Source organism: Hemitrygon akajei, chromosome 17 (genome assembly GCF_048418815.1).
Source record: "Hemitrygon akajei chromosome 17, sHemAka1.3, whole genome shotgun sequence".
In the NCBI taxonomy this organism is placed as follows: Eukaryota; Metazoa; Chordata; class Chondrichthyes; order Myliobatiformes; family Dasyatidae; genus Hemitrygon; species Hemitrygon akajei.
In genome coordinates, this window is record NC_133140.1 from 29,675,026 (window position 1) to 29,702,892 (window position 27,867).

At 43.4% G+C, this 27,867-nt stretch overlaps 1 protein-coding gene across 1 annotated transcript; it reads left to right on the top strand.

The window, feature by feature from the left end:
• Window positions 1-27,412, top strand: tmppe (transmembrane protein with metallophosphoesterase domain). The gene is made up of 5 exons (XM_073069857.1): window positions 1-1,048; window positions 11,743-11,853; window positions 19,797-19,962; window positions 23,324-23,463; window positions 25,373-27,412. Exons 1-5 carry the CDS (start codon window positions 349-351, stop codon window positions 25,561-25,563), a joined length of 1,308 nt encoding a protein of 435 aa, XP_072925958.1. The 5' UTR covers window positions 1-348; the 3' UTR covers window positions 25,564-27,412.
• The last annotated feature ends 455 nt before the right edge of the window (window positions 27,413-27,867 follow it).

Consider the following 27,867-nt stretch of genomic DNA (forward strand, 5'->3'; position numbering starts at 1 on the left):
ATTACCTAGCAGCGCAAGTGGAAGGAGGGCTGGCGCAGGTTATTTTTTGAGGTTTAGCTTATACTGGTCTGCCACGGCCGGATCTCACCGTCGCAGCACTTTAAATGTGGAAGCGCGGCTGGTCGTTGCTGCGAAGTGCGCTCTTCATTAGCCGCCCGCCCGCCCGCCCGCAGCCCGGCGTCCGGCGCCCCGGCACTTCCTGCACCGACGAAAGGCATTCGAGCTCTTTTGCAGCTCGTCATCCGAGGACGAGGAAAGAGCAGTCCTTCATCGGAGGTTTAAAATCCGAGTTATGTAATCGGCGAAAGACCTTCAGAGAGCAAAGAAATACGCTGAAAAACGGGGAAAATGCTGACAATTGGCCGGTTGCCCTGGGAAGTCCGTGTGACACTATGCGCCGCTGTTGTGTTTTTATCCATGGTCTTCAGCAGGAGTTTAAGAGACTACTTTGATCAATCTACACTGCTAAAGTTGTACCGGGTACAGTTTCTGCTGTTTATCAACATCCTCCTGTCAATCGGGTCGCGGTACATCTGGAAGAAAACCGTGTCGAGCCTGCAGGCCTTCTGTACCGTCTCCTGCAAGTGTTTTACCGGCTGGAAAATCACTGTTGCGGGTTTTCTACTTCTAGCTCATTCCAGTTTTATTTCTTTGCTGGCTCTGGTGTCAGAGGAACCTCATATCTTTTCTCTCGTCTCCTACTCCTGCCTAGGAATCTACTTTTTCCTCATTTTCAGCCTGTTTGCGTTCGGGCTGCTGGAACAGGCCCTGAAATTGGCCACCTTTAGCCGGGCGTCCTCGTACAATCACAAGCGGAGCGCGGTTACTGTGGCCCTGGCTCTGCTGTTCACGGTGGCGTGCACAGTCCTGGGGCTCCTCAACGCACGGCTGCCTCCGCTGATCAAACAGGTGGACATCTCTCTCCCGAAGCTACCGCAGCCATTCCATAATCTGAAGATGGTTTTGTTGGCCGATATTCATTTAGGACCTACAGTGGGAAGAACCAAACTTGAAATGGTGGTGAAGATGGTGAATGAACTAAATCCAGGTAAACTACACAACTGATTCGGGTTTTAAGTTATCATTAAGAATGTGCTTAAGGGATAAGTCGATGAAGGTTCTCGATCATCTTAAGTCATTGCTGTGGTAAATCAAGGCAGCTGGGCCTGCTGTGTTGTCTAGAAGGCAACACAGCAGGCCCAGCTGCCCTGTCTAGAGGGTAGTAATCTCCGGATTGCTGCCTGTGCCACGTGCCAGTGAGGGTAAGTGTAGGATGCTCTGGAGGATGAACACGTGGCTGAGGAACTGGTGTAGGGGGCAGGGTTTCAGATTTCAGGATCATTGGGACCTCTTCTGGAGCAGGTGGGACCTGTACAAGAGAGACAGGTTACACCTGAACTACAAGGGGACCAATATACTTGCAGGGAGGTTTGCTAGTGTTATTGGGGAGGGTTTAAACTAGATTTGCAGGGGGATGGGAACCAGAGTGCCAGATTAGATAGTGGAACGGGGTAAAAATAAATGATGTTAGAAGTTCATGCAAAGCCACAAATAGAAGGGTTGTGTGTGGTGGTAATAATCTTCTGAGGCGTGTATATTTCAATGCAAGGAGTATTGTGGGAAAGGCAGATGAGCTGAGGGCCTGGATTAACACGTGGAATTATGACATTGTAGCCATTACTGAAACTTGGCTACAGGAGGGGCAGGACTGGCAGCTCAATGTTCCAGGGTTCCAATGTTTCAGATGTGATAGAGGCAGAGGGATGAAGGGTGGGGGGGGGGGGGGGGGGTGGGTGGCTTTGCTAGTCAGGGAAAATATTACAGCAGTGCTTTGGCAGGACAGATTAGAGGGCTTGTCTACTGAGGCCATATGGGTGGAGCTGAGAAACAGGAAAGGTATGACCACATTAATAGAGTTGTATTATAGACCACCCAATAGTTGAATTTCCCCATGGGGATGAATAAAGTATCTATCTATCTATCTAGTCAGCGAGAATTGGAGGAGCAAATCTGCAGAGAGATAACAGACAACTGCAGGAGACAGAAAGTTGTGATTGTAGGGGATTTTAATTTTCCACACATTGATTGGGACTCCCATACTGTTAAAGGTCTAGATGGATTAGAGTTTGTGAAATGTGTTCAGGAAAGTTTTCTAAATCAATATATAGATGTACCAACTAGGGAGGATGCAATATTAGATCTCCTATTAGGAAATGAGTTAGGGCAGGTGACGGAAGTGTGTGTAGGGGAACACTTTGGTTCCAGTGATCATAACGTCATTAGTTTCAACTTGATCATGGATAAAGATAGATCTGGTCCTCGGGTTGAAGTTCTAAACTGGAAAAAGGCCAAATTTGAAGAAATGAGAAAGGATCTAAAAAGTGTGGATTGGGACAGTTTGTTCTCTGGCAAGGATGTGATTGGTAAGTGGGAGACCTTCAAAGGAGAAATTCTGAGAGTGCAGAGTTTGTATGTTCCTGTCAGGGTTAAAGGCAAAATGAATAAGAATAAGGAACAAACACGAGGAAATCTGCAGATGCTGGAAATTCAAACAACACACACAAAATGTTGGTGGAACACAGCAGGCCAGGCAGCATCTATAAGGAGAAGCACTGCCGACATTTCGGGCCGAGACCCTTCGTCAGGACCCTTGGTTCTCGAGGGATATTGGAACTCTGATAAAGAAGAAGAGAGAGATGTATAGGCAACAGGGAGGAAATAAGATGCTTGAGGAGTATAAAAAGAGTAAGAAAATACTTAAGAAAGAAATCAGGAGGGCTAAAAGAAGACATGAGGTTGCTTTGGCAGTCAGGGTGAAGGATAATCCTAAGAGCTTCTACAGGTATATTAAGAGCAAAAGGATAGTAAGGGATAAAATTGGTCCTCTTGAAGATCAGAGTGGTCAGCTATGTATGGAACCAAAAGAAATGGGAGAGATATTAAATGGGTTTTTTGCATCTGTATTTACTAAGGAAACTGGAATGGAGTCTATGGAAACAAGGAAAACAAGTAGGGAGGTCATGGAACTTATACAGATTAAAGAGGAAGAGGTGCTTGCTGTCTTGAGGCAAATCAGAGTAGATAAATCCCCAGGACCTGACAGGGTATTCCCTCGGACCTTGAGGGAGACTAGTGTTGAAATTGCAGGGGCCCTGGCAGATATATTTAAAATGTCGATATCCACGGGTCAGGTGCCGGAGGATTGGAGGATAGCTCATGTAGTTCCGTTGTTTAAAAAAGGCTCAAAAAGTGAACCAGGAAATTATAGGCCAGTAAGTTTGACGTTGGTAGTAGGTAAATTATTGGAAGGAATACTAAGAGATAGGATCTACAAGTATTTGGATAGACAGGGACTTATTAGAAACAGTCAGCATGGCTTTGCATGGTAGGTCATGTTTAACCAATCTATTAGAGTTTTTCGAGGAAGTTACCAGGAAAGTGGATGAAGGGAAGGCAGTGGATGTTGTATACATGGACTTCAGTAAGGCCTTTGACAAGGTCCCGCATGGGAGGTTAGTTAGGAAGATTCAGTCGCTAGGTATACATGGTGAGGTGGTAAATTGGATTAGACGTTGGCTCAATGGAAGAAGCCAGAGAGTGGTAGTGGAGGATGGCTACTCTGAGTGGAGGCCTGTGACTAGTGGTGTGCCAGAGGGATCAGTGCTGGGTCCATTGTTATTTGTCATCTACATCAATGATCTGGATGATAATGTGGCAAATTGGATCAACAAATTTGCTGATGATACAAAGATTGGAGGTGTAGTGGACAGTGAGGAAGGTTATCAAAGCTTGCAGAGGGATTTGGACCAGTTGGAGGAATGGGCTGAAAAATGGCAGATGGAGTTTAATCCGGACAAGTGTGAGGTATTGCACTTCAGAGGGTCAAACCAAGGTAGAACATACAAAGAAAATGGTAGGACACTGAGGAGTGCAGTAGAACAGAGGGATCTGGGAGTACAGATACATAATTCCCTAAAAGTGGCGTCACAAGTAGATAGGGTTGTAAAGAGAACTTTTGGTACATTGGCCTTTTTAAATCAAAGTATTGAGTAGAAGAGTTGGAATGTAATGGTGAGGTTGTATAAGACATTGGTGAGACGGAATTTGGAGTACTGTGTGCAGTTTTGGTCACCTAATTACAGGAAGGATGTTAATAAGGTTGAAAGAGTGCAGAGAAGGTTTACAAGGATGTTGCCAGGACTTTGAGAAACTGAGTTACAGAGAAAGGTTGAGTAGGTTAGGACTTTATTCCCTAGAGCGTAGGAGAATGAGGGGAGATTTGATAGAGGTGTATAAAATTATGATGGGTATAGATAGAGTGAATGCAAACAGGCTTATTCCACTGAGGCCAGGGGAGAAAAACCAGAGGACATGGGTTAAGGGTGAAAGGGGAAAAGTTCAAAGGGAACATTAGGAGGAGCTTCTTCACACAGAGAGTGGTGGGAGTGTGGAATGAGCTGCCAGATGAAGTGGTGAATGCTTTTGACACTTTTGACATTTAAGAAAAACTTGGACAGGTATATGGATGAGAGGGGTTTGGAGGGATATGGCCCAGCTGCAGGTCAGTGGGACTAGGCAGAAAAATGGTTCGGCACAGCCAAGAAGGGCCGAAAGGCCTGTTTCTGTGCTGTAATGTTCTGTGGTTCTAAGGCGTCTCGCCACTCATCCGAGAGGCTTCTTAGGTACTGATGCCAGATCTCCACAATAGTTCACATCTCCATTCAAGCAAAGATAAGACTAATGACCCTCTGAACCTTAAACAACCCTCATCGACCCTCAGACAATTCAGAGCTTACAAGCCGGAAAATCTACCCACCGCAGATCAGAACTAACCTCTGGGATGAGTGGCGAAACACCTTCGAATCCAGACGACACAGCAAGCCCAGTTGCCCTAATTTACCACTGCTTGATAGGCCGAGGTTTAAGTATTACCTCTCACGCAAATGTGTAAGACCTTTTTCTGGTTACACATAATGTGAGGTGATGAGAGATGCACTGTATCCTAATTCGTGGCTGTTCACTGTTTTGTGTCCTGATTTACTACCACATAGCTGTTAGAAGACTGATCAAATTGTGTCTAACCATAGAATAATACAACACAGGATCACGCCCTTTTGGCCCACAATGTTGTGCTCAACGATTTAAGCAAATGACGCCAAATTAAATTAATCCTTTCTGTCTGCACGTGCTCCATACCCTTCATGTACTGATCTAAGAGCCTCATGAATGTCTTTGCCTCCACTCCCATCCCTGCATTCCAGGCACACATCACTCTCTGGGTAGATTAAAATCCTGCCACGCATAGCTCCTTTGAACTTGGCCCCATCTCACCTTAAATGGCTCTCTACTTCTTTTACTCGACTGTCCACTCCATCCATTTAATTCCTTGAGGAAATAACAGGCAGGATAGGCAAAGTGCCTAGGAGTCAGTAGATGCTGTTAACTTGGATTTTCAGTGGGAGACACTAGCAGTAGGCCAAAACTTCGAGTGTCAGTGGGGTAGAAGTGAGTGTTATTGATATTCCTGAGGAGAAGGTGCTTGGGAAGCTGAAAGGTTTGAAGATAGATAAGTCACCTTGGACCAGATGGACCACACCTCTGGGTTCTGAAAGAGGTAGCTGATAAGATTGTGGAGATATTAGTAATGATCTTTGAAGAATCACTAGATTCTAGAATGGCTCCAGATGATTGGAAAATTGCAAATGTCACTCCTGTTACGAACCCCGTAACTGGGTCACTTACCAGCAAAGATAGAGAGGTCCATTGAAGTCTGATGGTACTATTTTTAACAGTATTTATTAGTAAAAATACACAAAAATAATATCAATGCAAACATACAGATAATATACGTCATCGATACTAAATCTAAAAGTGCGGGTATAATAATAATCAATAAGAAATAGCTCTATCATTGTCTAGGGGATAACATATTGTCCGATGGAAATATAAAAGTCACTCAGTTCATTCAGGCTGCAGTCTTTGGTTGGAGTCAAGAGAGAGTTTTTAGAAACTTGCCAGCTTTTCCTTTTTATGATGTCGATCCTTCAAGAGTTCCGTGGGTGTGGCCTCTTCTTTAGCTAGGCCGTTCTTCCGTGGTAAGCCCGCCAATTCCTAGGCAAAGGGAAAAGGACGCACGCGAGCCCCACTGGCTGTCGCTATTAAACGCTGTCACAGGATTTCTAGCGTTTCTCCTGGTGCGTCTAAAGGGGTTGTTCCCCAGACCCTCTTTTATCCTTACTCACGGGGTCTCAGATGTCAGTCAGGTTGGGATGATGCAATCCCTCAAGCAGCCCACTCTGGTTCTCCCCTGAGGGGTTTCAATGAATAGTACAGTACTCAATACACAATTCCGTCTCCAAGAGACAATGGCCATTATCCGTGGCTTTGTCTTGCGGAGGCCAGGACACATTCCAGAATCTTGAGGATTCTCTCTCATTTCCTGGGTCCCAGACCCGAATTAATAGCAATCTTGCGATTCTCAAAAAGGAGGGGGCTACTTTGTACCCTTCGGCCCCTGAGAGTTGTGGCACATTCGTAACACTCCACTCGTTAAGAGGGAGGGAGGCAGAAGAAATTAATTTATAGGCCAGTTAACCTGGCTTTAGAGGTTGGAAGTATGTTGAAGTCCATTATTAAAGATGAGGTTTTGGGTTACTAGGGCACATGATAAAATAAGCCATCCATAATCAACATTTTTTTCCTTAAAGGGAAATATTGCTTTACACATCTGCTAAAATTCTTTGAGGAAATTACAGGCAGGATAGACAAAGGAGTCAGTGGGTGTTGTTTACTTGGATTTTCAGAAGGCCTTTGACTAGGTGCCACACATGAGGCTGCTTAAGACAATAAGAACCCATGGTTTTACAGGAGAGGTACTGGCATGGTTAGAAGTTTGGTTGACTGGCAGGAGACAGAGTGGAAATAAGGGGGCCTACTCGGGTAGGCTGCCGGTGGCTAGTGGTGTTCTGCAGGGGTTGGTATTGGGACCACTTCTTTTCACATTATATGTCAGTGGTTTAGATGATGGAATAAAGACTTTGTGACCAAGTTTGTGATAGGTGGAGGGACTGTTAGTGTTGAAGCAGGGAATCTACAGAAGGGCAGATTGGAAGAATGAGCAAAGAATTGCATATGAATTGTATTGCGGGGAAATGTATGATCATGCACTTTAGTAGAAGGAACAAAGGTGTAGACTATTTTCTAAACGGAGAAAATTCAAAATTTTGAGGTGCAAAGGGACTTTAGAGTCCTTGCTCAGGATTCCCTAATGCAGTTTGAGTTGGTGGTAATGAAGGCGAGTGGAATGTTAGCATTCATTTTGGGAGGACGAGAATAAAAGAGCAAGATTGTGATTCTGAGGCCCTATAAGGCTTTGGTTTGACCTTGGAGTATTTGATAAGGCTTGGAGTATTATGAGCAGATTTGGGCCTCTTATCTAAGAAAAGATGTGCTGGCATTGGAGTGGGTCCAGAGGAGGTTTACAAGAAAGGATTTACATATGATGGCCATTTGAGGGCTCTGGGCCTGTACTCATTGGAGTTTAGAAGAATGAGGAGCATCTCACTGAAACTTCAAATATTGAAAGGCCTAGTTAGAGTGGATTTGGAGAGAATGTTTCCTATGGTGGGAAGTCTAGAACCAGAAGGCACAGACTCAGAATAGAGTGATGTTGATTTAGAACAGAGATGAGAAGGAATTTCCTTAGCCAGATGATGGTGAATCTGTGGAATTCATTTCAACAGATGGCTGTGGGCATGAAGTCATTGAGTATATTTAAAGTAAGGTTGATAGGTTCTTGGTTCATCAGGGCACCACATCCCTGGGAGGCACCGGTGCTCAGCGTGATGGAGCTTGAGAAGGCAGGAGAATGAGTTTGAGAGAGATAGTAAATCAGCCATGATTTATTTGGAGAAGACTTGATGGGCCGAGTAACTTAATTCTGTTCCTATGTCTTATTGTCTTTTTCTGTCAATGTCTCTCATCATTATAGAAACTTCTAGCAAGTCTCCTCTTAGTCCCTGTCACTTCAGAGAAAACAACCCTCCTCCTCCTCCCCTTTTCCTCGGGTCCACTCTCCTCTCACCTCCCTCTGATGCCCCCTTCTTCTCAAGTTGAAGTTCAAGCTGAAGTTTATTGGTATCTGACTGTATAATACAATCAACTGAACAACATAAAGCTGCACTACAGTACACCGACACAGCCCAAAAAACTAAAATGTTGTACTATAAGTAAGTTAATAAAATATAATTCAAAATGCACGTAGCAAAGTGTAGCACCATTAAACAGTAAACAGCTCACTGTTCTAGTGATGAGACCTTGGTTGTGGCAGGGCATTCATTAGTCTCAGCCCTTGGGCTTTTTATCTGCGTTGCTCCCAATAAATGTCACAAATAGGGGTGAGGTAGACCCCGATGATCCTCTGGGCAGTTTTTGCTGTCCTCTGTAGGGTTTTGCGGTCCGATGCCCTACAGCTTCCATAACACACAATGATGCGGCTAGACTGGACACTCTGGATGGTGCTCCTGTAGAAAGTTGTTAGAATGGGGTTGAGGAGACTTGCATACCTCAATCTCCTCAGAAAGTGTAGATGCTGCGGTGCTGCCTAGATTAGTGAGGAGGTGTTATGGGTCCAGGTTAGATTGTCCGTTATGTGCACATGAAGGAACTTTGTGTTCTTCACTCTCTCCATGACAGAGCTATTGAAGTGCAATGGAGAGTGGTCGACCTGTACCTTCCTGAAGGCCACAATCATCTCTTCGGCTTGTCCATGTTGAGACTCAGGTTGTTCTCACACCATTTGACAAACCTCTCTGCCTCCCGTATACTGTCTCATCGTCGTTGCTGATGAGGCCAACCGCTGTAGTATCAAGTCAAGTCAAGTCACTTTTATTGTCATTTCGACCATAACTGCTGGTACAGTGCATAGTAAAAATGAGACAACGTTTTTCAGGACCACGGTGTTACATGACACAGTACAAAAACTAGACTGAACTACGTAAAAAAAACAACACAGAGAAAGCTACACTAGACTACAGACCTACACAGGACTGCATAAAGTGCACAAAAACAGTGCAGGCATTACAATAAATAATAAACAGGACAATTGGGCAAGGTGTCAGTCCAGGCTTCGGGTATTGAGGAGTCTGATAGCTTGGGGGAAGAAACTGTTACATAGTCTGATCGTGAGAGCCCGAATGCTTCGGAGCCTTTTCCCAGACGGCAGGAGAGAGAAGAGATTGTATGAGGGGTGCATGGGGTCCTTCATAATGCTGTTTCCTTTGTGGATGCAGCGTGTAGTGTAAATGTCTGTGATGGCAGGAAGAGAGACCCCGATAATCTTCTCAGCTGACCTCACTATCCGCTGCAGGGTCTTGTGGTCCATCAGTGAACTTGATGATGTGGTTTGAGCTGGATCTGGCAGTGCAGGAGTGAGTCAGCAGTGTGAACAGCAGCGGGATGAACACGCAACCCTGGGGCAAAATAGTACTCAGCGTGATGGAGCTTGAGGTGTTGCTGCAAACTCTGACTGAGGTCTTTCCAAGAAGAAGTCCAGGATCCAGTTACAGAGAAGGGTGCTGAGCGCAAATGAGGACAGTTTAGCCTCCAATTGTGTTAAACGGCGAGCTGAAGTTGATGAGTATGAAGCATCTTTTTCTCGGTGGGATAGGATGGAGTGGAGGGCCAGGGCTATGGCAGCAGTGGAGCGAAGTGAGTGGCAGGCCAACTGGAAAGGGCCCAGTGTAGCTGAAGTCGGGATTTTATACAATCCACTACAGCTGCTCGAAGCACGGCATAATTGTTGAAGTCCGTGCCACTGTCCCTCAGCACCTCACCAGGTATGTTGTAAGGCCCTGCAGCTTTGTGTGGGTTTACGTGGGCTAGGGTCCTCCTCACCTCTGCAGTGGTTATTCAGGGCGCCTGTTCCTCAGGAAGAGGGGGGGCTTTCCTCAATGTCCCATCTTTCACTTGGTCAGATTGTGCATAGAAAGCATTTAGGGAGGCATTGCTGTCGTTGACGTGCTGGGTGGGCTTTTAATCAGTTATGGTTTGTATATCTTGTCACATGCGCCACGTATTCCTGGTGTCATGAAGTTGTCTGCCGGTTTTCTTCGGAAAGCGTGGCTCTTGCTGACCTTAGAGTCGTCCTGCCCCCTGATCGGAAGGCAGCGTCCTTGTTCCTGAGCAGTGCACGAACCTCTGCAGTCAGCCAGGGTCTCAGGTTTACTCTGAACGTTTCGTGTTTAATCACAGTAACGTGCTCGATGTACTTTCCCATGTAGCCAGTCACCCATCCCACATATTCATCAGTTGACGTGATGATCATAGGTAGCCAACTCCCTGAAAATGCTCCAGTCCATGCTTTTGAAGCAGTCCTGCAGTGCCAAGGTGGCACTTTCTGGCCATGTCCTGATCTCCCTGAGAACTGGTTTGACCACTGTTTACTACCATTACTCCCGAGGCATTCGAACACCAGTGCTTATTGATGTAGACACACAGACCCCCTCCACAGGCTTCGCTAGAGGTCGCAGCATTTCTGTCCGCCCGAAGAGAAATTAGGCCTTCTAGCTGGATGGCCGAGTCTGGAATGGAGTCTTGAAGCCATGTTTCTGTCAGGAGTAATGTGCAACAGGCCCTCATCGCCTGCTGGTTCAGACGCAGACGCGGGTAATCCAGTTCATTTTCCAGCTATTGCAAGTTAGCGAGTAGAATTGATGGGAATACGGCCCTGCAGGAAACTGCTTTAAGTCTTGCATTAATACCAGCGTGCTTATCGTGCTTCCGAATTTGAGCACACCACTTCCCTAAATTGCTATAGTAGACCACGGACTGAGAGCTTGCTCTCCATGTTAGGTCATAACTGTGTAGCACCTTTGTTATTGCGCTTGCTACTGAGGTAGACTTGCAGATTTTCGTGTTCTTAATGTTGAGCAGTGTTTTTCAGTCATCAACACGACAAGAAATTTGATTGGAGCCAGAGTGGCTTTTGTGTCCATGTGCGTTGCCATCTTGTGACCTTGTGCCCTTTATCAGATCAAAAGAAAGTCTGCAGATGCTGGAAATCCGAGCAGCACACACACAAAATGCTGGAGGAACTCAGCAGGCCAGGCAGCATCTATGGAAAAAGGTGAACAGTTGACGTTGTGGGCCGAGACTCTTCATCAGGCGTCTTGACCCAAAACATCGTCTGCTTACTCGTTTCCATAGATGCTGCCTGGCCTGCTGAGTTTCTCCAGCATCTTGTGTGTGTTGCCCTTCATCTGATTCCTTTTTCAGCCCTTTACCTTTTACACCTATTGCCTCCGAACTTCTCTCTTCATCCCCTGCTTCCCCCACCCACCTACCTGACCCCTCACCTAGCTTCACCTATTACCTGCGAACCTGCATTCCTCCTTCTTCCCCCTCCCCACCCCTCCACCTCCTTATTCTAGCTTCTTCTCCATTCCTTTCCAGGACTGATGGAGGATCTTGGCCTGAAGCACTGACTGTCCATAGATGCTGCCTGATCTGCTGAGTCCCCCAGCATTCTGTGTGCGTTACGCAAGTTTGCCCAACCTCACTGGTCATATGTGCTCTCTAATCTAGGTAGCATCCTCGTAAACCTCTTCTGCACTCTCTCTGAAACATCCACATTGTCTTTGTTTGTAACGTTAGATAGTTATTTAATTGCATTGTATATTATGTCTTGTTCAATATACACTTGAAATAGAGCACTTTTTATGTTAACAACTGCACATTTTTCAGATATCATCGTGATAGTGGGTGACCTGACTGACTCCCAGGTAGTCAACCTCAGAACTGCCATAGAGCCTCTCAGACAGCTGAAGCCAAAATTGGGGACGTACTTTGTTACAGGTAACCGTTGTCTTTATTTGATTAGTAGCGTCAATGCCATCCGTTGTAAGTGAGAGAGAGAGAAATAAATCCTTGGGAATGTAGAAATTAGACCTGTAGGTTATTATCTTCAAAACCCCAGCATGCAAAAGTTCAAGTTGCCAAATCAGACAGTCCAGGAAGGTAGAACGACCTGTAAAAGTGCCAGCCAGCCATCTGAGATAGCAGCTCATTGTGTGGAAGTTACAGCTTCAACTGTAGATCTTTTGTGCAAATGCCTCATGCAGGTTGCTTTGATGGAAGAAAGTAACAAGCACTTACAGGGCAGGGAGCATTCGCCTGAGAAAATAAGCATAATAAAACTTCACACACATCTGTGTCTCCACAGTAGTTTTGTCTTGGCTTCGTGGTAAATTACCATAAAATCACCTTGTAAGCTTGAAAGGCTTGCCTTGCCTCTCAGTGCACATCAACTGGCACTGATCTTCAGTGGCCTGCTATCAACGGCCATGTAATTTCCTCCAGGCACCGTTCTAACCTCACCAAGAAATGCAAGTCACTTATCTAAAATCTTTACTGATTACCCTGAAATGGTTAGAAGGTTGTGAAATTAATGTTCAGAAAGGACCTGTTCTCAGAGTAACCACAAAAGGACATTTATAAGGGGTTAAACTAGCAATTTATAAAATCTGATAAGATTTTGCCTGCCTTCCCGTACATTGGACCCTTACCAGATTGCATATCGCTGGAATCGGTCCACTGATGATGCAATAGCCTCTGCCCTCTACTCATTCCTATCCACCTGGACGATAGGAATGCCAACACAGACAGAGGGAAGTGTTCAGACCCAAGGACAGTTTACCCACCAGCTTCTGAGGAACGATTTTATTGAAAACTGAACTGAAGTTGATTAACAGGAGTCCCCATTCTCCAGGTGGACAGGAATTAGTAGAGGGCAGAGGCTATCACATCATCAGTGGACCGATTCCAGCGAACTGCAATCTGGCAGGGGTCCAATGTAGTGAGAAGACCTGCAAAGTCATATCAGTTTTTGTAAATTGCTAGTTTAACAGCTTGTCAAGTCTTTTCTGTGGATTCCTTACAATAACAGAGTGCTTACAGAGAGCTGGGAACGGAAGTTCTGTATTTCGTCAATCTGACATAAAATTTCCTGTAGCAGCTACTTGCAGACAGACTAAAAGCTGCTGAGAGACTAAGTGAGGGAGTATCACTCTTCCAACTTGACATAATTCCAAGTCGAAAAAGTACGATTAATCCTTTATTACAAACCAGCAATAAAACTATTCGGTTCTTCTTTAATTCATGTAAAACAAAGACGAGCGAGAAGAGCATAATTGTATCAAATTAAAACAAGGAGAGCAGTCAAGGACAAGTGTAATTGGATCAAATTCAAATAAAGACGAGCGGTCAATAGGCGGTCCTTACTCTCCCCCTCTCTATGCCGCCAGGCAGGTGAACGGGTAAATATTCATTTATTTCCACCACCACCCAAATCCAGTGACGAATTACCTCAACCCAGAGTGAGGACACGCAGCACTAATACAATACAGACTAGAAAGAGATACCAGAAGCACTTTGCCATTTGAACTGAGTGGAAATGGTCTTTGCTTTAACAGAAACCATTCTTGCTGTACCTGTCTGAGCTGTTATTGAAAGAGCAACGAAGGAGGTTGTTATGCAATGCCCTGCACGTGTCAATTAAACATTTGCTTCTAAGCCAAAAGCAAAATACTGCTGATACTGGGAATTGTCAAACTAGAATGGTGAAAGTACTTAGCAGTTCAGGCAGCTGTTCCTGCCGCTCGTGTGTACCTCCACATCTGGGTGATAATGCTTTGCCTCACAAACTAGCAGGGCCTGGCTGCAGCTACGTTTGCCGTCACATTAAATATTTACTCCTGTAGATCCTCGTTGTGATGGTTGAACACTGCACAAGGTAATCTCCTTCACACTCTATATGTTAACTGAGCTAATATCTGTAACCCAGGGGTTATACTATACATGTGGGGATTGTCTTGATGCAGACTGAGCAGTAATCATGGGAATCTTTGTGGAAGGGGGAATACTAAATAAACAATGCACGAGGCTTGCAGTGACTGGAAAGGAAGGGGAAAGAAGCTGGAATAAGAAGGTGGGGGGTGGGTGAGGGGAAGGGGTGCGAGTTGGAACATGGGTGGAGATGAGGTGAGGAACTGGGAGGTGACAGGAGGAAGAGAGGAAGAAGGCACGGTGGTTAGCACAATATTTTACAGTACCAGCATCCCGGGTTCCATTGCCGCCGCTGCACGTAAGCAGTTTGTACGTTCTCCCCATGAGCACGCGGGATTCCTCAGTTGGTAGGTTAATTGGTTCATGTAAATTGTCCTGTGATGAAGCTAGCATTAAATTGGACGATTGCTGGCAGGCGCGGTTCAAAGGGCTTACTTTGCACTTTATTTCCAACAATCAATCAATAAGGGATCCAATAGAGGAGAGGCTCCAGAGGGTGGTGATAGACAGGACTGCAGAAGGGTCAAGAGGGGAAACAAAATGGAGAATGGAAAAAGAGAGTAGGAGGAGGAGGAAGGGTAATAAATTATCGGAATTAGAGAAATCCGTGTTCACGCTGTCAGGTTGGGGGGAGCTAGAGGGAGCATGGGAGAAAAGTAAGGAGGTATGAGATGTTGCTCCTCCAGCCCGAGAGTGGCCTCATCGTGGCAGTGGAGGAGGCCACGGACAAACATATGGGAATGGAATGAAAATGCTTGGCTACCACCAAATCCTGCCTTTTGCAGGCAGAGCAAATGTGCTGATACAGTATATCAGGCCTCACTGATGTAGAGCAGACTGTACCGGGAGTATTGGAAACAGATCGCCCAACAGACTCACGGGTGAAGTGTTGCCTCATCTGGAAGGGCAGTTTGGGACCTTGAGTTGGTGGTGAGGGAAGAGGTGAATGGGCAGGCATGCTGCTTGCAGGAGTGTCAGGAGGGAGATCAATGGGGAGGGGATGAATGGACAAGAGAGTGATCCCTGCAGAGCGTGCAGGAGGGAGGGAGGTAAAGAAGTGTTCAGTGGTAGAGTCCACTACCACTTGATGTTGGCAGTTGTGGAGGCTGATGTGCTGGATGTGGGGTGGTAGGTAAAAACAAGGAGAACTCTATCCCTGTTATGGCGGTGGGTGAGGGCAGATGTTTGGCAAAGGAAAGTGACATGGGTGAGGGCAGCAACAATGGTAGTGGAAGGGAAACCACATTCTTTGAAGAAGGAGGACATCTCAGATTTCTGGAATGGAAAGCCTCTTCCTGAGAACAGATGTGGTGGATATGGAGGAACTAAAAAAAGAGAATGCTATTTCTACAAGTGACAGGATGGGAAGAGAACACTGATCTCTCTTATTCCCAATTCTGGCTCCTCTCTTACCTCTTCTCATACCCTCAGCTTCCCATCACCTCCCTTTTCCTTACCTTTCTCCTATGTTCCACCCTCCTGTCTTATCAGAATCCTTCTTCTTCAGTCCTTTACCATTCCTACCTATCACCTCCCAGCTTCTGACTTTATCCCCACCCACTTACCTTTCCTTTCACCTGGCTTCACCTGTCACATGCCAGCTTGTGCTCCAACCCCACCACCCCAACTTCTTAATCTGGCTTCTTCTCAACTTCTTTTCCAGTCCCGATGAAGAGTCTTGGCCCAAAACGTCAACCTTTTATTCCTCTCCATAGATCCTGTTTGACCTGCTGAGTTCCTCCGGCATTTTGTGTGTGTTACTCTGGATTTTCAGCATCTAAAATAACACTTGTGTTTAAAATTAGACCTAGGTTTTAAACATGCATAACCATCTGTGCCGACTACGCCAGTTTTAAGAATGTTAATCCTTAAAATTTATCACCATTCAATTTCAAGTTCAAGGTTATTGTCATTCAATCTTACATATGTATACAGCTAAACGAAACATTGCTTCTTTGGGGCAAAGTGCTAAACACATTCAGTCCAGATCACAGGCCCTTCGTATTATGAAGATGTAACAGAACTGAACTACAGGAAAAGAGACCATTCAGCCCTTGAAAGAAATGTCCTGTTAGCCTCATTCCCCAGCAATTTCTCCACATCCTTCCAATTATTTTCTCCTTCAAATATTTATCCAATTACCCTCGTCAGGCAGTGCATTCCAGATACTAAATGCAACTGGTGTTACAGTGATTTCCTGCATGATGTCTCTGGTCTTCACTGATTGGCTATCAGAGATAAGAAAAGGAAGTAGAGGTTAAACTGACAACTATGTGCAACTTAAAGTGAGTCGTCAAGAAAATGCTGTTTTGTATTGTTGAGGAAGTGATAAATGAGTTCATGGAGAAGTGTTGTGAGTCAGAGTCAGCGAGGTTCGATGAAGGAAAATTTGTGTAACAATTAGGACGACAAGTGGTATGTTGGAGTTCTTTAAGGATGTGATTAGACCCCTAGATGAATATGCCAATTCATAAGGTTATTGCTGAAGAGAAAAGGCTCATGGGATATGAGTAATATATTAGCGCGGATGGTAGATTGGGTAACAGTCCCCGAACAAGGAGCTTGGCGTAGTAAGTAATTTTTGGACTTAATAAACTGTTAGCAGAGGGTTAGTGTCGAGACCTCAACCGTCTGCAGTCAGTTGGATAAAGGGAACAGGTTTACAACATAAGTTTTGGGGAGTGTTGGTAGCTTTTTCCCCTCTGCCATCAGATTTCTGAACATTTCATCAACACAACCTTATTCTTTTAGCACCATATATTCATTGAGTAATTTAGAGTAATTTTATGTCTTTGCTACTGAAAAACAGCAAATTTCATGTTAAGACATGATTCTAATGGGGAGAAAATTGTGGAAATCTAGAGCTGGGCAGAGATAAGGTGAAATTTTTCTTCTAATTCCATTTTAGTGCAAAGTGGTCATGGACTGTAGTGATTAAAATTTCCTTTGCTCCATCCACAGCAAGCAGGATTTCCTGGAGACCAACCATTTTAATTCCAGTCCCCACTCCCATTCTGGCACTTTGGTCCATGCCTGCCTCTACTTCCACAATGAGGCCCCTCTCAGGTTGAAGGAGCAACACCTCATATTCCACCTGGGTAGTCTCCAACCTGAAGGCATGAACATTAATTTCTCTATCTTCTGGTAATTTATCTCCCCTCCCCCTTCTCTCTTCTTCCATTCCTCATTCTAGCTCCCGTCTTACCTCTTCTTTTCTCCTCACCTGCCCCCTGGTGCCCCTCTTCCTTCCCTTCCTCCCACGGTCCATTCTCCTATGAGATTCCTCCTTCTTCAGCCCTTTACTTTTTCCACCTATCACCTCACAGCTTCTTCATCTCCACCCATTCACCTATCACCTGCTAGCTTCCCCTCCCCCCACCTTATTCTGGCTTCTTAGAAAGAAATATAGAAAACTTACAGCACAGTACAGGCGCTTCGGCCCACGAAGCTGTGCCGAACTTGACACTACTTTACAACTACCTAGGCTTTACGCATAGCTCTCTATTTTTCTAAGCTCCATGTATCCATCCAGGAGTCTCTTAAAAGTTCCTGTTGTTTCCGCTGCTGCCGGCAGCCCATTCCACGCACTCACCACTCTCTGTGTAAAAAAAACTTACCCCTGACATCTCCTCTGTACCTTCCTCCAAGCACCTTAAAACTATGCCGTCTCATTCTAGCCATTTGAGCCCTGGGAAAAAGCCTCAGACTATCCACACAATCAATGCCTCTCGTTATCTTGAACACCTCTATCAGGTCACCTCTCATCCTCCGTTGCTCCAAGGAGAAAAGGCCAAGTTCACTCAACCTATTCTCATAAGGCACGCTCCCCAATCCAGGCAACATCCTTGTAAATCTCCTCTGTACCCTTTCTATCCACATCCTTCCTGTAGTGAGGCGACCAGAACTGAGTACAGTTCTCCCAAGTAGCTGCAACATTACCTCTCGGCTCTTAAACTCAATCCCACGATTGATGAAGGCCAATGCACCGTATGCCTTCTTAACCACAGAGTCAACCTGCACAGCAGCTTTGAGTGTCCTATGGAGTCAGACCCCAAGATCCCTCTGATTCTCCACACTGCCCAGAATCTTACCATTAATGCTATATTCTGCCATCTTCCTCTTTTCTTTCCAGCCCTGATGAAGGATATCAGCCCAAAATATCGACTCTTTACTCTTTTCTACAGATGCTGCCTGACTTGCTGAGTTCCTCCACCATTTTGTGTGTGTTACTCTGGATTTCTAGCATACACAGAATCTCTTGTGTTTGTGATTTAGGCTTTTGCCGGTTTGTTCAAGAACTGAATGGTTGAAGTGAATTGGCTGTTTTTGATGACATGGTCTGTGTGGTGGGGATTTTGATGCTGCCTTCTCGAAGTAGTGCCTGCTGGGTAGAGAGGGATGTGCCCATCAACTACTCTCTGTGGTTCTTGCACATTTGGAGTGCTGTACCAGACCATGATGGAAGCAGTCACAATACTTTCAACGGTACATCTATATCAGTGTTTAGGGAAGACCCACAAAATGCTGGAGGAACTCAGCAGGCCAGGCAGCATCTACGGAAAAGAGTACAGTCGATGTTTCGGGCCGAAACCCTTCATCAGGGCCGGACTGGAGGGAAAAAAGATGTGTCAGAGTTAGAAGGTGTGGGGAGGAAGGAAGAAACACAAGGTGACAGGAATTTTAGGGTGCTTGACGATGGGCCGAACACCCTGAATGCTGGCGTGCCTTCCTTACAATTGCATCTGTGTGCTGGTTCCAGGGCAGGTCATCCAGAAATTCAAATCTGCCGTCTCTCTCCTAGAGGGCACGAGAACTAGAAGGTTTAATTTAAGATGAGAGGGAGGAGGTTTAAAGGGGATTCTTGTATATTTAGGGATCCAGCGTGGAGTAAGCCCTTCTGACCCTTGGAGCCCAAGTAACCCCATAACCCTGATTAACTCCAACCCAATTTACAATGACTCTACCCTTCGGACTGTGGGAGGAAACTGGAGAACCCGGGGAAAACGCACGCATTCCGTGGGGTGAATGCACAGACTGGTGCTGGAATTGAATTCCAAACTCTGGAACGCCCCAAGCTGTAACAGGGGCATGCTAACCCTTATGCCGATCTGAAGGTTAAATATTTCACCTAAAAAAAAAAGTTGGTATTTAGAAGGAGCCACCAGAGGAAGTGGCTGAGGCAGGGACAACAACAGCATTTAAGGGGCATTCCAACAGGTACTTGAATGAGCAGGGCAAGGAGGGATATAGAACTAATATGGCAAGGTGGTATTAGTATTAATAAACATGTTGGGTCAGCTCAAATGTGATGGGCTAAAGGGTCAATTTCTAAGCTGTACAGCTGTATGGGGCTTTAAAGAAAGGAGGTTTTGTGTTAATGGGATTGCTCCACTGGGAGCTAGCATGGCCTGATGGGCCAAATCACCTGTGCTAAGACACAACAGCTTAAAATTAATGCCCACAGGGAATTGGCATTTACTGTAGAAAGTTTTAATAAAATGCGTAAGAAATTTCAACAAAATTACATTTTTTTTTTTTAGCTCCGTGATCATCGACACATATATTCCCATTGGAATTAATTCAGATTTATTATTGTTCGTACGGTACTTTCTCACCCTGTTTTAGAAGTGGCATTCTGAGCCAGTTAGTTGGGGGCAGTGTATGGAAATAAAGTAATGAACTGTGAGCTGTGCCCACACTAAATGCTGGAGGAACTCAGCAGGCCAAGCAGGTTCTATGGATCAGAGTGAAGTCGATGTTTCAGGCCCAGACCCTTCATCAGATAACAGTCCGGCTGAAGGGTCTCGGCCCAAAGAGTGGACTGTTTACTCTTCTCCATAGATGGCCTGCGGAGTTCCTCCAGCATTTTGTGTGTGCTGCTTTGGATTTCCAGCGTCGGCAGACTTTCGTGTGTTTGTAATGAATTGTGTACCATCTTTCCGGATGACTCTCAGGTAACCATGATTATTACAGTGCTGACATCACCAACTGGTTTATGCACCTGCAGTCGTTAAATGTCCGGCCTCTCCACAATGAGCATGTCAGGATTTACAGCCCCACTGGGGACAAGAACTGGTTTTGTCTGGCAGGGGTCGATGACATTGAAGCAGATCTGTTACGGTAAGTTCTTCGTTGTGGGTTTTTTATCTTTGTGACTTTGCCAGAGATCAACTTTATTCACTGTATACGTTTATACGTATTAGGAATCTATTGTGGTGTGCTGGTCAGGATGCAACATGCAACAAAAAGTAACAACATTCAACAATTATAAAGAATTATATAAAAACTAAAGATATTGGTTAAAATGTGGATATGGAATAAAATGTGCATAAATACCAGCATGTATTTACTATAAACAGTATTATAAAGATGTGTTTGAAGCGTTCACAGTACAGTGACAGGGGTAATAGACAGAGGGTAGAGGGCAGTGCTAACTAAAATCAGATTAACAATCTAGGGGAAGAAGCTTTTAAGATAGTGTGTTTTTTTTTTTATTGTGATAGCCCTATAACACTTTCCAGCACTATACCCTGCAGTTTGCAAGGCGGGTAATGTCTGCAGTTATATTTTTCTTGGCCACTTCCTTGTCCTGGACACACATAAGTCCTGCGGAGATGATAGACTGCAGCCAGACCTTTCGCTGACAGTTCGCTGTAATTTTCTTGCACTGATGTGAAATGCAGTAACTTTTCCAAGGAATTCACATATTCCTGTTCTCCCTCCTCAATACAATCAAAGTGTAACTTATGAAAAATAAATAGTTTTTTTTAATGTTTTGTCCCTTACTAATAATCAATCAGGTGTTCACTGAATTCCAGTGCCAGATTTTGAAAGGATTTTGTCCTAGTGCTATTTGGCAAACTTGTTTTTCTCAACCAATGTGGCTTAAGCCACAGGCATTTTAAGTTCAAAACTCTTTTCTATTCAATAAGGGTAAATATAGCAAAATAAACACAGTGGGTTCCTATCAATTGGAACACATTGGACCAGTACATTTTGTCCCAATTAAGTGGCTGCCCCAGTAAACCAGAGTTTCATGGAAATAGTTAAAAAGGCATTAAAAAAGTCAAACTACCGTTTAACTGAATAACAAATTAGGTATTAAAATGAAATACAGAACAAATTAGAACACTATCAATACTACTACAGATAAAACTGTGAACTAACTCCTAATAGTCATCAGTGAAGGAATTTGCTGTACACTGCCACGTTCCTTTGACTGTAAAGGAACAAAATCAGCATAGCTACCTAGTATAAATAATGGACTGCCTTCATACAATGCTTTCTACATTTGCATCCTCCAAATCTTCATTTTCATTGTGACATTCAAGATGATTGTCAATACCTTCAAATTCTTTGTAGTTCCTAACTTCAGAATCAGGTTTAATATCATGTGTTGTGAAATTTTTAATTCAATGCAATACGAGATAACTATAGGAAAAAATAAGTAAGAGTAGCCCCCTTGCTGGGCTCACATACAAACTCGGCTCGTTAGTGAACTCTGCTAACAGTCCTGTGAGAAGGCCACCTTTTATAAACAATATACATCTAGGGTCGGTATGATTTGGGATTCAACCAACCAGGAATGTCATGATGTTCTGATGAAAGAACCCTCGATTTGAGTGAATGCAGTGTAAACACTGCCCATACACAGTTATTGGTAGACCAGAAATGACAGATTGTACACCATATAAAATTATAAAGAATGTATATTTACTAATTTCAACTTTAACAACAGTTATTAAGAGAAAGAAAAAACTAAAATGGCCCACTACAGTTAAGCCAGTGTAACTGTGAAACTGGATATTCAGGGGTGTATCTCCTACTCACAAGCAGACCATGGGTCCGGCATGAAAACCCATCTTTTGAACTTCCCTCGAAAACCATCTGGAGCAAGCAGGCCGTCTCTCAGGAGTATTGGTCCTTCCTTCTTGGAGCCGTTTATCTGCACAAAGCACTTCTTGCAGCAGTGACTCCCCTTGCTACGGCATTCTGGGGCATCTTCCCTCTGCCCTCTACAGTTCCTGCCAAAAAGATCCTGAACCTCTCCGCGCCACTCTCTCTGGAACTTTCTCTCAACTCCACCATCCTGATTGGCTGACACAGCATTCCTAAGTTGAACAGCACTGCTTCTTAGCCGAAACCAAAGGCAAGCAGGACACACTGCTTTTGCAGGAGTGCTAAAATGAAATACCTACGGCATAGCAGTAGAAATCTTAACCAGGGCGTAAGTAAATCAATCGCAGTAATATGCATTAAATAGGTAAATTTAAAAAAGTGCAAAAATACATAATGATACGAAAGTGAGGTAGTGTTCACGGGTTCAATGTCCATTTAGGAATTGGATGGCAGAGGGGAACAAGCCATTCCTGAATAGCTGAGTGTGTGTCTTCACGCTTCTGTACCTCCTTACTGATGGTAACGTGTGGAAGTCATGAAATCATTTCATTTTCACTCCCGGCCGTCTCTGGCATCTCCTGAATCCTTGAAACTGCATTGAACAAAGCAGTTCTGAATTGTCTTACTGCTTATTTCTCGCCAACTATCAGTAGCAAAAATGTACTGCTTCTTGAACAGAAGGACACACAACTGATGCTATTTTAAAAATGTTCGCTTAAGCATGGTGTAGTGTCTAACACCCACACAACTGCATGAGTCTGCTGCTAGTTAGAAACTGTTCAGCTGCAATGGTATAGTGTCGCAAATAAATGAAGGGAAGCCCGGCTATTTTCTTGATTATTTTTTGTCCTTTAAGAATTGACCCAAATAAGTGATGTCCCAATTAACCGATGGCCCAATTAACTGGAATCCACTGTTACAGAATGATAATAATAATGGGTATCTTCTCTGCAAAGTTTTATTCTTAAGGAAGTGATTAATTTAGTAGAGATGGGAATTTTAATTTCTCATCATACTGGGAGCAGCCAGCCTGTCAGTGAGAGGAGAACTTTAGTTTTGTTTTTGCACATTGTAGTTGCTCAGTGAATTTGATTCTGCCGTTCCATTTTTCCCGAGTATTGGAGTAGAATTGGTGAGATGATTACGTGCATGCACTGGTTTCATTTAATATACACAGAGACCTCAGAAGAATGAGGTTTGTTACCTCTGAAGATGAGTAAACTGTCATTAGCCTGCGGAGTCACCAAGACTGACATTTGATTTGCTGATGTTATATTTAGGGTAACAAGGTGTTTTATAAAAACTGTCAATGAGCAAGATGTTGGCGAAAGGTGTATGCTTTCCTTTGCTCTCAATTAGAATCAGGAAATAATTTGTGTAGGCAATATATTTTGACAGTTTAAACATAAGCTTGCATTTCAAGAGTTAGAAAATGCAGAGTCTACAACTTGCTTTTGAAGAGCCTGGAGGCAATAAGAAAGTATGTTAGAGCATCCAACAGGAGAAACAAGACATGAGGCTGCCAGGTCAGTACATCAGGTGATAGTGGTCTCATAGCTTGACTGTTGCCGTTTCTGTGCAGGTATCCTGGACACGGTATGGATTTAAAGAAAGCATTGGATGGCTGCAGTACTGAAGATACAATAGTACTGTTAGCACACCAGCCAATAGCTGCCAAACGTGCCCTTCAAAGCAGACCAGATATCAGCCTGGTTCTCTCCGGTACGAAAATACATCTAATTACCTATGTGTTTTAAAGAAAAGCTATCAATTTAACATGAATAAATGTAAGAAAAACATCTTGGACTACAAAGTCACTTAGTGTTAATATTAAACTTGGTGTTATTCCTTTACCTAAATCTCTCCAATCTATCCAGCACCCCACTAGCCCCGACCCTCCACTTAATGTTCCCTACCTACATTCCACACAAATAACTGACCCGGTCTGGCCTGTACCAGACCACTGCAAGTAACAGCATTGCTGACTGGCTGACAGAGTGGTGAATTAATAATAGTCTGATACTGTCACAACATTCTGTGTTGCAAAGTGTGACAGGCTCTATAATAGGATTGTATAGTACTATTCATGTGGTTTATGAGTACACTCCCCACACTGATCTCACAAATACTAAGTACTTCTCTGTTGGCAGTTGGCAGCAGTTGGAAGCCAGCAGACAAGTGACTATTGAACTGGAAAAAGTTTTGTAAAACTTCCATTGTGTCTGTTCTACATGGCCTCCAACCGACATTGATTGTTTTCATCTGTGCTAAACAATTTATGCAACAAAAAGTACATAAAATGTGCAATGCTTCTGACTTATGGGAAGCTTGTTGGTGCCAGGTGTATGGATTGGTAGGATATAGGTTTGCACATTACTGCTAATGTGTGTGGACATCTTAGACAAGAAGGGAGTTAATTGAAAGAATGGCAGTTTTGTCTGTTGTCTGTCCATGGAAGGGTAATGGGGCTGGTGTGAAAGTAGGATTTGAGGGTGTTGTCTTATGCTATAGATGATGTATAGCAAAGCAGAACCAAGTGATGAAGAGGGATAAAGTGAAGCAAAAAAGTTATATAGCATTTGGAAAAACTGAACTGTGAAGCCCCGAGGATCCTACTTTCAATTGTGGTCTGTTCTGAATTATTTGGTTTTAACCAGGGTAATAAATGCTCACCATCTCGGGTAATGGGGGCAAAAAATGTCAGGTAGATATCCAGTTCTTGTTATCCAATGAGTTTCCCTTTGTGGGCATCTCATTGGACATAAGCATGCTTGCAAGCAAAACCTTCTCATTCTTGACTCCAGATGAGTAAGTTAGCCAAAATAATTGTTTAATTTTTAATGGATTTTTTTTTTGGAGTTTGTGAGGATGGTTATGTTGACAGAGAGGGTGGTTAGGGGTCAGGTTAGGGTTTAGGAGCAGGGATGTGGGGGTATTAGAGGTCAGGCTGGAGTCTAAGCCTGCACTCTGCATTCAAAGACCAGTGACGTGGATGTGGGCTGTGGTCAGATATCAGACAGGCAGAGAGTGGCTGAGAGGGTCTTTTCTTTCAACAGCTCCCATGGTCTTTCATGACTATCTGGAGAAGGCAAGTATCAGAGTTGTGTTGTAATACATACTTTGGCAATAAATTGAACCTTTCAGCCCATCGGGACTCTACTGGATCCTGTTACTCCCACTCATTCTGCGCTTATTTCCCTGTACCCTGCCAATTGTTCTCTCTCTCATATGCGCATCAACTCTCATTTCAATTATTTTTTGACATTTACCTGCACTAAGTAGTAATTTACGACCGTCAGTTAACACAACGTCATATGGTTGAGATGTGGTAAGTCACTGGAACATCTGGGGGAGCCCACACAGCTATTGAAAGAACATGCATACTCTGCACAGACAGGTGAGACCTCCCACCATGAGGGAAGATGCATGAAAGTTTTCAGTTCCAAATTGAATACATTCTGTATCAACAAAAGCTCTGTATCATTAATGTAGTTGGCATTATATAATACCTACAATATATACAATATTTCCTGACTTAGTTTAAACCTTGTTGGTTTAAATAAATGTTAATGTTTATGGTTAATAGTATTAATCTAATACCTAAACTCATTTTTATTGTTCTTTTCAACAGGTCATACCCATGCCGGACAGATTTTTCCTCTTTCGATTTTTGCCTATTTGTTTAATCCATACTTTGAAGGTCTCTATAAAACTGTTGAGAACAGTTTAGTGTACGTAACACCTGGGACAATTTACTATGGAATTCCAATGAGACTAGGAAGCAGAGCAGAAATAACAGAGCTCATTTTTAAGACTGAATGATACCACTGTCTTGATTCATGAATGTTAAACACTGATGTGAGTAAAGAATAAGTAGGTAATTAACTAGCTTATATAACTGATAAAATCATCAATTGTTCTGAAGAGATCAAAATATACTGTACAGTCAATGCCTGTGACTGCACTAAAGTTGATCTGTTTTAAGACTACAGATGCAAAGCAAAGTTGGAGATGCAAAGCAGTCCTTATGGGATTTACATTTCTGTGCTTTCCTCTTTTCTGTGGTCTTCAAGTATCATAAGGGGCCTGCACTTAACCAATTACCTCCCACCCCCTTGTGCCAATTATTTGGGGATCAAAGACCCTTCTGTCCACACCTTCACCCACAGCTGCATGAAGAAGCCAGAAAGTCAATGTGTGGAAGATTCTGCTTATAGATTGACTTTCACAGCATATAGCACTGAGTAACTGTGCAGGAAACTAAATGGAAAATATTCAATACCTCGTAATCTTAATGTGAGTGTTTATTCTCATTTAGTTAACCTCCATTAAATTCCAAATCAAAAATGTTCCTTTGTATTTTTTTTCCGTTTGTATTTGATATTTGTCGAAAGTACTATAATTGTTACTGTGGTTTATTAATGCCATAAATTATTTGTAATTGTGAGTGCCTATCATTAAGATGTAATGCTAATTGTTGCACTGTTTATCAACAGCTGGTATATAAATGCTTGAGATTGCTCCTCTTCTCTTGATATGACTTCCAATTATTTGTCCTAACTTTATATACTTTTGAATATATTGCAATCTATTGGAAATACTTTGTGCTTCCTGACAGTAGGAAGCAATAATATTGTTCCATCCTTTAGGAGGATTGTCATACTTTTTAAGGAAGGTAGGCCATATGGAAAAAAGATGTCTTTGTGCTGGTTTTAATTTGCCTGTCGGTTACCAAACACTATCAGTTGCTGCATGAAGAAGATTGCACGTCCTTGTCCCTGTAACCATCAGCACTAAGTGTGTTAAAACATGAATAAATCTATATGATTGACAGTTGTAAATGAAAACAAGGAGATCACAGCAACTGGGCCAGGCCACAGAAAGCAACATGAGCATTCCAATCTGATCAAATCACTTCACTTCTTCAGACATCTGAGTCAGTTTGCATTAACAATTAAAATGGTCAAAAGATGAAGAAACAGCTGATTTGAATGAAATAACTTCGTGCACGCATAAACATTGTGCAATTTTCAATATCCTAATGAAAGGAGAGGTTAAAGCAGCCAAACATACTATTTTGTAAAAGGAAACAGTTTTCTTGTAAATCTAAGAAAGAGAACAGAAAATGTAAAGATGGGTGAATATTTTACTATTTCAGCTGTCATTAGAACATGGTTGTTTCAAACATTGACAAGAGGCACTATGTTAGAGATTAATCTTCAGTTTTATGTGTTGCATTTTTGTGCATTGTAGAATGGATGCATTATATTCTGTTGATGAAATTCATGTCTATCAAAATCAAAAAAACTGAATATCAGAAGCAGAGTACGTAGGTATATGGTACTACATTTCACTTCTAAGCCCACCATGACAATGGAAACATTTCTGTGCCTTTGCATTGTTCAATTTGCACGTTTCCCCTTCTTAATCATATTATTTAAATACAGAACACACGTTACTTTTATACCCTCAAAGGAAATTAGAATAAACAAATTTGACCTGATATCGGGAACATTGCAAAGAGCTGCCACTGCTGAATGTTTTTGCCAAAGACAAGGTTAAATTTGTTAAGCTTAATCTGAATTTCTGTGGAGCTGAATAGTGTTCACCAAAACTGTTGTGTTTATTTTCTCTGGACTAATAAATTTGACTCTGTCAAAACTAAACAGTATTTTCTGTGTCTGAAATAAGTTTTGTTATCCACTTAGCAATAGACAATAGGTGCAGAAGTAGACCATTCGGCCCTTCGAGCCTGCACCGCCATTTTGAGATCATGGCTGATCATCTACTATCAATACCCGGTTCCTGCCTTGTCCCCATATCCCTTGATTCCCCTATCCATAAGATACCTATCTAGCTCCTTCTTGAAAGCATCCAGAGAATTGGCCTCCACTACCTTCCGAGGCAGTGCATTCCAGACCCCCACAACTCTCTGGGAGAAGAAGTTTTTCCTTAACTCTGTCCTAAATGACCTACCCCTTATTCTCAAACCATGCCCTCTGGTACTGGACTCTCCCAGCATCTGGAACATATTTCCTGCCTCTATCTTGTCCAATCCCTTAATAATCTTATATGTTGCAATCAGATCCCCTCTCAATCTCCTTAATTCCAGCGTGTACAAGCCCA

Bases quoted from the DNA above. Each gene is read 5' to 3' on its own strand.
- tmppe (XM_073069857.1), top strand. From the start codon at position 349: ATGCTGACAATTGGCCGGTTGCCCTGGGAAGTCCGTGTGACACTATGC. The intron at 19,963-23,323 runs GTAAGTTCTTCG...GTTTCTGTGCAG, and splicing joins ATTGAAGCAGATCTGTTACG to GTATCCTGGACACGGTATGG. The intron at 23,464-25,372 runs GTACGAAAATAC...TCTTTTCAACAG, and splicing joins TATCAGCCTGGTTCTCTCCG to GTCATACCCATGCCGGACAG.